This window comes from Diuraphis noxia, unplaced genomic scaffold, assembly GCF_037042655.1.
Source record: "Diuraphis noxia isolate RWA-SAM2 unplaced genomic scaffold, SU_Dnox_SAM2 contig0004, whole genome shotgun sequence".
In the NCBI taxonomy this organism is placed as follows: Eukaryota; Metazoa; Arthropoda; class Insecta; order Hemiptera; family Aphididae; genus Diuraphis; species Diuraphis noxia.
The window spans coordinates 44,202,963-44,214,018 of NW_028301714.1; the positions used below are offsets into that span (position 1 = coordinate 44,202,963).

The following is an 11,056-nucleotide window of genomic DNA, read 5'->3' on the forward strand; positions in this document are numbered from 1 at the left end:
TTGTCCCACATCAGTGCGACAGGTGACCTACTGACGCATCCCCGAACTACAACGCCAGACACGTCCTGGTCCAGTGGTTACGTGCCGCCGGCGCTGCCACAGTCAATAAATTCTCTCGCTCTCGGCGTTTTCGCGTTTCCGGTCCGATTCAATTTTATTGTTCGCGTCACACACACTCACACTGTTTTATTTTTTTATTTCATAGGTTAGGTTAGGTTATAGGTAATCATCTTCAGTGGCGCCAGTTTTTAAAATATGGTTGGGCAATTTCAAAATATCGAGGTCTTAATATATATCTTAAATAATTAATTAATTAATGTAGAGCCATAGAGATACCACCATAATATACATTTACTCATAATCATGGCTTAATTAAAATTATGCCTTCCGGCCATATTTTTTCAAAACAGACTGAGCCATGGCATCATTATAAAATAAGAACACAACGCGCATTAACAATACGTCTTAAGTCACTAACTCACTGCTCAATATTATGTATTATTATTTAATACTTACTATTCAAATTTAATCAGAATTGCATTTACCCGTAGTATAGCCGCATAGGACGTTTCAAATAAATCTGAAAGTAATATTTGTATTTTTTACATTGAATAAGATTTGAGTTTACATAATATTAGATATATAAATAACAATTATAAGCAGCACTGTCTATTTATTATCCCCTTGACCCCTTGTCCAGATTCCCATATGTTTTTAAAATCTTCATGTTTAAAATGGTTATGGCAAACTCTGTAGCTTATTACTCTGCAGACTATCATCTTAAATCGTGGGCTATACCTACCTATTATAAATCATGATTAAAGATATACCATAGTCCATCAATATAATCAACTGCTATTATCTTAGACATATTAATATGTGTATGTCGTATACTCGTATGACTGTTACAGTATACCTCCTACTATATAGTCCTACTTCACTCTAAGTTTACGCAATCAATTATAACTTGTTGTACTCGTATGTATTTAGGCTGTATATGAATGGGATTGAAATGTTAATTATATACTATTATTGAAATTATTAATTATTAAATGATATTATTTAGTCATTATATTATTGTATGCTGGTTATCACAGTTCTTATGCATAGTCACACTCACATAGACTATAGCTAGTATTATGAAATAGAACCCTTGAATTACATTTTTGACTATCTAAATGAATATTTTTTAGCTATAATTATTGAAAAAAAATAAAAGGTAGGTATCGATTTTGAAAATATGAAAAATATTTAAATACTGGTTTTATGTAAAAATTCCAATTTTTCTTAATTTACAACGTTTTCAAACGCAATTTTTGAGAAAAAAATTAATTTAACCTTCTGGTTCTGGATACTAATACTAATGCCTATAATAGGATTAATCATGAATTAATAAATTACACGATGAGAGTCGACATACAATGTTCGTTCAGAATTATTATTTTTATACAATTTATATCATTGAATTCAAATTTAACATTTTCATTGCAGTGACTTCTCTAAACATCTAATTTTATAGCAAAGCGTTACCTACCTACTTTTTCGTTTTTTTCATTTTTTCGTTTGTATATTTAAATATTATTTTATTATATTTAGAATATTACATTAATATAATATAGGTACAAGGTACCTACCAGATACCTACCTATCTACACAGAAATTAGGACACTAGACGTGTTAATTTGTTTCATTATTATTATTGTAAATTGTAATACCGTATTGAATAATCCATCACGCGATGAATACTATCACAGTTAATAATATGCTACGTTTTTTTATTGGTGCTTAATATTTTCAAAAACGTAAATACTTTTCAAGATATAATAAGTTTTTACTATTAAAGGAATCAAGTCGTATAATACAATAATTACCAATTATCTAAATAAAGCATTGACAATAATTTAAGAAATAAGATTATATATGTATAAGTATAAACAAGGTTGAACTGGTCCGGAACGCAGATCCACGATTGCTAACTGGATCTCCGGCTATAGTTTGAGCCCCCAGACTCCTTGTTCATTTTTAAAATTAAATAAGATTACCATATTTTATTTAGTAACTGTATTTAGTTTGACTTGGCATTTTAAAGGGCGTCTTATTGATTTAAAAAAATTAAAAATAAATGAATATTATTTTTAAGATAAATTAGTCACCAGCCATATTATTAATATCATATATTTTTATTTATTATCACTTTATCAGTTATTGTTTAATGTATCTATAATTTTTTTTCATCAGATATGAAAAATGTTCACCAAGACACAATTAAACCAAATGAATAATTGAATATTAACTTTATATTATTGCTATTTGTTTTCAGAATTAAGTTACACACACATTAATTTTATAATTCGGTGTCTCAATGTTTAAACTAGGAAATACAATGAAGTGATAAACCAAGAAATGTTTAGTAAAATGTTTAAAATTAACACTCTAAAGTAAAAGGATGACTACCTATAGTAATTGAGGTAGATTTGCCTTTAAACTATTTTAAGTACATACTTTGTTACAAATTATTTATGATAATATCATTGGTTGACTATCTAGTCAGGTATTGTGTTATTAATAAAAAAATAATAATATTCCTCAATTGAATAGTCCAAATTTAATATGTACCTATATGGAATACCTATTAAATTTCATGTATATTTAAAAAATTGTTGCTGATTGTATTGAGTGTAGTGGAGGTTCTTAGCCACCATTATAGCATGTCGTATTCATATCTTCTGAGTAATAAGGGATGAAAAAAATTATTTAAGTTATTTTGTTATAATTCAAAAAATATTAATCGAAGGGTCTTGAAACATTTCGTCATTACTTGGGAATATTTTTATATTATACACATAATACAATTTGAAATTCAAAATATTTATAGTAGACATACCTAATTTTAAACTAATTTATACTATGACGTATATTTACACCGTACTTATAGATAAACTAAGCTGCAGGTGTTGACTTATACAATTATAATAAGTGCGATATTTTCTGTAAAAATTAGTTCAACATAATATACCATTTAAATAATATTAATTAATGATAAAATGTTATAAAATATCCTCAGAAATTGGGTATAACACACAGTTTCTACTCAGAATCGTTTTTCGTATACAGTAATTTAACATTAAATTCAAATTTAAGCATTTTATTTTATTTTATTTTTTTATTTTATTTTATGACATTCCTAGGCAACAATAGGCTATCTATATCTAGGGATAGTAAATTTAAGCATTAAACACCTCCATTATAATGATCTACTCAATGATGATTCGTAAAGCACACACGTAAAGTAGAAACTTACTATACGGTATTAAGTATATAGGTAGCGTATTGCGTATCGCGTATGTACCTATAAGGGAAAGTTAGTTTTTGCTTTTTATGATTACCTTTAGTATACTGCAGGTACCAGGTACCCATAATATGTTTTTATATGTCTTGTTAGAGGTAATTTATCATATGAATTATTTACTGAATATCCAAGGGATAAATATAAGGTATTATATAAGGTGTAATATGTTATATGTATGTATAGGTACGTCAGGGGCGCACCCAGAATTTTTTTTTTTTTTTTTTTTGGGGGGGGGGGGGCTAAATTCAAATAGTTTTAATATTAATAGGTAGTATTTATTTTGAAATATGTACAGAAATCTTAAAGCTTGTTTACAATCTTTAACTAACTAATTTTGTTTTTTTGTTCCGGTTTTAAGTCACGCCGTAGCGGTGATATTATACCTGTAAAACATAAATATTACCTACCTATTAATTAAAATTAAAATTATGAATAATATAGTGATTGTTTTTTATAAATCTAACCTTTTAAATTATAAAGTTGAGACGCCTTGGTCCTTTTTTCCCCAATACTGAGAGTACTTCTGAAGTCTGAACATCGATTTCTCTGTGAATATGAAGCATAGCTAATCCATTCAGTCGATTCTGACTCATTGTATTTCTCAAATATGTTTTTATTCTTCTCTAAGTGGGAAATGATCTTTCTGTTGTACTAGTCGAAACAGGCAACGTTGAGAATATTTTTAAAAGTATAAATATAGTTTCAAATAGAGTATCATTACACAAATTTAATGCATCGATTTCATTATGTGGTAATGAATGATTTGGGCATTGGAATTTTTGATACCATAAATCAAATTCGGCTACTATAGCGTTAACGCCGTTAACGCCATTTTCTGGTATAATATCATTTTTATAAAATTCTAAAAGTTTTAAATACTGTGATTTTTTTGTTTGATTAGGAGGATTTCCAGTAGGTAAAAGACACTTAAAACTTTTAATAATGCATTTATGCTTTAAAAATCGGTCGGATACATTGTTTATAAAAGAATCTAGCCATGGAATAGATAGGTAAATTGCTGATTTTTTGTTAATCTGGGCATAGTAATTGTTAGTTCTAAAGCATTAGCCATTTCGTTTGCTTCATCGAAAATAATTTTAAATTCATTTTCAACATTAGTTTGTATCTCGCGAAGAATGAATACTACACCGAACCTAACCACATTATTCATTTGATGTAGCTGTAGCATCATTATTTATTGCCGATGAATTGTCTATAGAAATATTAGAAACTGATTGTTTTTGGACTTCTGAAGGTGTGGTGTGTGACCCAACTTTAAAATAATTTAATAATGATCCAGAGTTATTACGATTCATTGTATTTAAATTTTAAATGCACTCATTTGAATAAACAAAAAACAATTAACAATTAAAAATGAATAAATAAATAAATCAGCTCGCGAAAAACCAACGATGTCGACTTGAACAGTTGTACGACAATACTAGTTAATCTACTAAATAACTAATAAGTAATAAAATGAAAGTGGAATTTGTTAATGCAAAGATACCTGCGGTTTGCGATAAACTAAATTGTATCGATAAAAATGTATAATCTAGACGTTTCCGGTATCCCATACACAATACACAGTTTCAACTAACGACGTCGTGACGATAATAATAGACAACAGAGGTCTCACCTGGGGACCCTTATGTTTCAACTTCGATAATTGATAATTTTTTTTTTATAATAATTTAAAGTCAAATGTCAATTGTCAATAAACCTAATAAAATTATCAAAATGTTTGGGGCTAGCCATTTGGGGGGGGGGGGGGGGGGCTAAAGCCCGTTAGCCATCCCCTTGGGTGCGCCCTTGAGATACGTATATTTTTGTTCACTCATTGTTTTAACGAATAAGCTGTAATACTAATACAATATCGTGTAGTTTGGAAAATTTGTGATTAAAAATTATATTACTTAACTTATTGATTTTTATGAGCATTTTTTATCTAATGTGGATGATTGGTTTCTAAAATAAAAAAATATATACCTAAGTTGATACTGGATTTTATATCATAAAGAGAACAATTTCGTAAGCTCGTACTGATACGCAGTCAAATTGTAAAAATGATTGAAATATTGTTTTGAGATAAGTTGTTCAAAATTTTAATAATAATAGTGGGAAGTTATGTGTCAACGTTATTTATTTAAAAAAGTAAGCTAGCATAGAGAAACTGCAAATTTCAACCATACGTTATATCATTGATTATAAATACAGTAGATTCTTAATAATTATGTCGAACGTCGCTATCTCGAATTTTTCGTTATCTCGAACTACTTTAAATTCCCCTTGAAACTACTGTTACACTTAATAGTGTTTTGCTCTCGATAACTCGATATAAAATTAATCGTTTTTCGTTATCTCGAGTTCACAAATAATATTTTTATTACGGTTAAAACAGGAATTGTGCAGTACATTGCATACATTGTGCAGTATAGCGATTGTGATTTAGCGCGTTGGTTGTCACGTTTGTAGTCTTTCGTAGTTCGTTTATTCGTTTGTAGTGAAATGGAAAAGAAGCGTAAATTAAATGTTCTTTCAATTTCGGATAAAGTTCGTTTAATACAGTTAGTTGAAAAAGGTGACCGTAAAAAATGTGAAATCGCCAATGAATTCAATATTCCACCAAATACATTGTCGTCAATCATTAAACAGAAAGAGAAAATAATGAGATTCATTTGTGGAAATATGAAAAAAATGAGGATGACTCCTTATTTGGACATTGATGAATGTTTGCTAAAATGGTTTACTCAGTGTCGAGATAAAAACATACCATTAAATGGAACAATTTTACTTGAAAAAGCAAACGAATATGCACAAAAATTAGGACACACTAATTTTAAAGCTAGTAGTGGATGGCTTACAAATTGGAAAAAAAGACACGATGTAGTTTTTCGAACTATTTGTGGAGAAAAAGCTTCAGTAGACACACATTGTTGTTCAAATTGGATTAAAAATCTTCCTGATGTCTTAGCAGGTTATTCTTCTAATGATATTTTTAATGTCGATGAAACGGGCTTATTTTTCAAATGCTTACCAGATAAAACATTAATGTTAAAAGGTAAAGAATGTTCGGGTGGAAAATACAGTAAATAGCGCATTACAATTATGATAGGATCAAATATGTCTGGAACTGAAAAACTAAAATTATTTGTCATTGGTAAAGCAAAGAAGCCTAGGTGTATTAAAGGAATTAAATCTTTACCAGTTGACTATAGGTCAAATAAAAAGGCTTGGATGACTTCGTCATTATTTAGTGAATGGCTTTTAAATTTTGATAGAAAAATGAAAATAGAAAATCGAAAAGTTCTACTATTCATAGATAATTGTACAGCTCATAATCACGATATTGAATTAAGTTCCATTAAAATTTAAAGTACATTTTTTACCACCTAATACAACATCTATACTTCAGCCCATGGACCAAGGCGTTATACAGAATTTCAAAATGTTTTATAGAAAATAAATAATCAGACGATTAGTCGATAATATCGATAACAACGAATCATTATCTATAAACATACTCGAAGCTATAAGAATGTCCGATAAGGCTTGGAGAAGTGTAACACCACAGACTATATTGAATTGCTTCATACAAGCTGGGTTTAAAGACGGTGATATAATTGCATTAGATAACTCAACTACTATTTCTGATGATGAATGGAATTTTATTGCTGATCATCTTAATTTAGACGACAACAATTTTTCACATTATGTGGAAATGGACAATAATGTACAGGTATGTGGAACATGGACAGATAACGAAATTTTATCAGAAACCATCGAAAATACCAGCGAGAGTGAAGACGAACCACAAAATGAGGAGGAAGTCATTTTTACCCAAGTAACAATTCAACAAGCTAAAGATGCTTTAAAAACACTAAGGAATTTTGTCGAGACTACTACAGGTATGGATGATAAGGCTTTTTCTACATTAAATAATTTGGAAGACGTCGTGGCAGAAAAAAGTAATATTAAGCAAACTTTAATGACAGATTTTTTTTAAAAAGAATTATTTATTACTAGTATTTATAATCAATCGTTATACGTGTATAAAATGCATATTAATATATTCTTACACATTTACACCGAGATATACCTATTGAATACTAAAATACAAAATAATGTGATTTACTTGTATAATATAATGTAAAATGTACACCATTACACTAAAAACATAATAAAATAAATTGGTAACTGTTGAAATTAATAAAGCTGTTATTTGGCACCAATTTTGTGGGAATTTATACCTATGTAAGCATCACGCGATAACAGGCAATAGCTATACGTATTATTTATACTGTTCCAACAGCTTAGGATCATAATTGGTTGATATTGACTTCATCTGTTATTACGAATTAGCAATCTAATTAGTTTAGGACGTTTAGGTATGCACGAATCATTTATCATGTATATGTAAATTTTGACATAGGTACGTAATGTATTATGAGTGCCGTAGCTTCTATTCGTAGTTTTTATTTCTATAGATGGGCTCCAGTGCAAATTTAATCTGTGGCCCCTTTAAAAGCGCACATTGGGTGTGAATATAGGGGGTGCTGATATAATTGATGGTACACAGATTTGTGGGAGGCTTAGCCCCCCACAGTCTACAATCCCACTAATAATATAATAAACTGTATTGCAATAATTTTAAATTTGTACTTATTTGTATTCTGATTTTTTAATTATAATACAAATATAATTAATTAAAATTTTAATCAATTTTTCTTCAATACATTGTAAGTAGGTATAGACAAACTAATAACTAATAATTAAGTTGAAATTGTATAAATGTTAATGTAATCGCTACTCTTTATTTATTTAAGCTATTAAGCAATTATACTGTACATAATATATAATGTATTCAAAACATTTAAAAGTAATTATATTATTACATGTTATTATATGGGAACTGGGAGTGCTAATTTGAAGCCTGGCGGTGCTATATTGTACTAAAATAACAAACTGTTAACGGCATTATCATTATATCATGATCTTATTAAAAAAATTGTTATTAGTATAGATTATTCATTCTTATATTATTTTATTTAAGTATGGGCCACATATTAGAAATTGCAACGCGGGGCCCCGGTGCAACGAACCGCCCGCACCGCGGTTTCTACGGCACTGTGTATTATAATTTATAATATATATTATATGCATGTAGCACCTATTAGTAGATTATATATTATGTTTTATGAGCAAAATATATAATTGATGATAAGGGACTTGTATAGTTAATAATAATTGTAATACAATTAAAGCTATACCAAAAAAAAAAAATAATAATAATAATAAACAGTTATAGATAAAGTAATTTAAATATCATGGAACATAATATAGTTATTTTCAATTTTAATAAATAGTCACGTACAACCAAATGTGGTGGCGGGGGAGGTGTTGTAATCCTCGATTCCCTTCCCCACTAATTCGGTTATGTTTAATTGTGGTTTTATAACATACCACTCTATACCTTCGAGAAGTAATGTAAATATTTATGTGAATTTACATTTTCAAAAAGAAAAAGTGTGCAAAACAATAAATTTATGCTTTTTATCATTATTGACGTTAAATAGACATTTATATGATTATTTATTACTACCTATATTTACTAACGATAATTCGTGGCACGTAGTTATTATTTGTGTAATTATGCAGAATACAATTTGGAAATTTGTTTGTATTTTTAATTTACTTTGTAATTACCTGGTGATATTCAAGAGACTTTTAAGCTACCCAATAATCGTTTAATATTTTAAACCAAGGCAAAAGACTTAGCTATTTGAACTATAATCTAATATGTAAAATACAAGAGTGGGGTATACATGAAAAAAAGATTTAAATAAGAGAATATCTACCTCAGATTTGCGTAATAAATATATTATTATATAGGGCATAGTTAAGGTACATGTGACTATGTAATTTGGTGGTAAATTTATTACATTAAACATGACTTTAAATTATTTCGCACTAATTCATATTGTTGGTTAGACTGGTTAGAGCACAAAACTTATGTAAATCTCATATTATATTAGATAATATATTCTACGAATGTGGGTATATAATAAGATTTCTGCAATGTAATAAAATAACCATATATTTAATGATTTTTTTTTCTTTAAAAAATAAATTATAATGACTATTTTTGAGTAAATAAATAATAATAATTGTATCATGAAAGAGTAGACAATACGACATGGAGACGGGTAGGTACCTAATAAATCCTTATTCCAAGAAGTTACACTTTTCTACGATATTTAAATTCGAGGGGCCAGGGTAGTGTTGAATTTGAATTCAAGGTGACCGAATAACTTTGAGAATAGATAATAATAATAACAATAAGACTCAATAACTGATGAGATAAGTATTGAGCGGTATATCGTTATTCGTTATTGCCTAGAAGTTTAAAATCAACAATATTGAATACACTTCAATCAATATTGATTGCAGTGATGACGCACGGGGTGGAGAATAGCGTTGAACAATATTCTCATTTTTTTATTATTATTGTGATTTATACCAATATCGGTGGTCATTAAATGTATCAATGTATTATGTGTATCTCTAGAATATATACCAGAATTACTGTTAACAATAATTATATTATGTACCTACTAAGTAAGTAGTGAATATTGAATGACCCGCCTTTATTTTATTGTTGGCAACTATTATTTTTACGTCAGAGATTTAAGGCAATGCTCCAATACGATTTGAAAAGGTTTATGTATAATATAATAGGTAGTGAACATTATAAACTTATATAATAATTTACATTACTTAACTATTCCACGCAACGAGTGATGCAATACATTTTATCTCGGAAGAACTGTTTTTATTTAAATAGATCTTGATCCAAAATAATTAAATTGAATTTTATTATATTCTATGTTGTAATTTGTGAAATCATTCAATTACGCTCAAAAACTATACTGATTAAAATGTTTCTTATTATTACGATTAGTAGGTACTCAAGAGTTATATCGTAGTACAGACAGTATAGTATATTATATATATTACTACAGTATTTTATATTTTGCATCAGTGTTTTTTTATATGCGTAATTACAATAATGTGTAATATTACATGATTATGGCAGTATAGTTTATATAATATAAACACATGGTGTTATTAATGAGTGTTACCACACATTTTGTGTAAATTTACACAAACAATTAATAACAGTATACATTAAGTTTGATTTTACTCGAATTAGATCAGAAAAAAATACTTGGGTAATTATTCACAAAATAATGTGTTTTTTTAATAGTAGTTTTGCTTTCGTGAAAATCAGTAGGATATATTTTGAAATACCAAGAATATTGGGCACTTATGTATGCACTATTATTGATCGTTATTAATCAAATGTCTTAACCCAACACAAATATAGAACATACAAATATATTATTTTTAGATGTCATAAGATCAATTATAAATAATAACCAATAAGTGTTAGGTTATAAATAAGCCATGATTTGAATGATCGAATTCCAGGTAGGTACTCGTTTGTTGTTAGGTAGGTACTAGTTGTATCCGTCGTAACTTTTGCTGCCATGGCTAAAACTGCAATATTTCTCAATTCTAGTAATTATTGTTTTAAAATATAATAATGTATAGTTATAATTTATCAAATAACATTCAGTTTAGTTTACTGGTGTCATTATATCATATTTATTTTAAAATTGACGCTAAAATAATTAAATTTTGTATTAT

The 11,056-nt window shown here is 28.2% G+C and overlaps 1 protein-coding gene across 1 annotated transcript; it reads left to right on the forward strand.

The window, feature by feature from the left end:
* The first annotated feature begins 6,884 nt into the window (after positions 1 to 6,884).
* On the forward strand, positions 6,885 to 8,368 carry LOC149056098 (uncharacterized). Its single transcript, XM_089227604.1, has one exon. It carries the CDS (start codon positions 6,885 to 6,887, stop codon positions 7,350 to 7,352), a length of 468 nt encoding a protein of 155 aa, XP_089083730.1. The 3' UTR covers positions 7,353 to 8,368.
* Positions 8,369 to 11,056: the final 2,688 nt, after the last annotated feature.

Excerpts from the sequence above, each read along its gene's own strand:
- LOC149056098 (XM_089227604.1), top strand. The coding sequence starts at position 6,885 with ATGTCCGATAAGGCTTGGAGAAGTGTAACACCACAGACTATATTGAAT.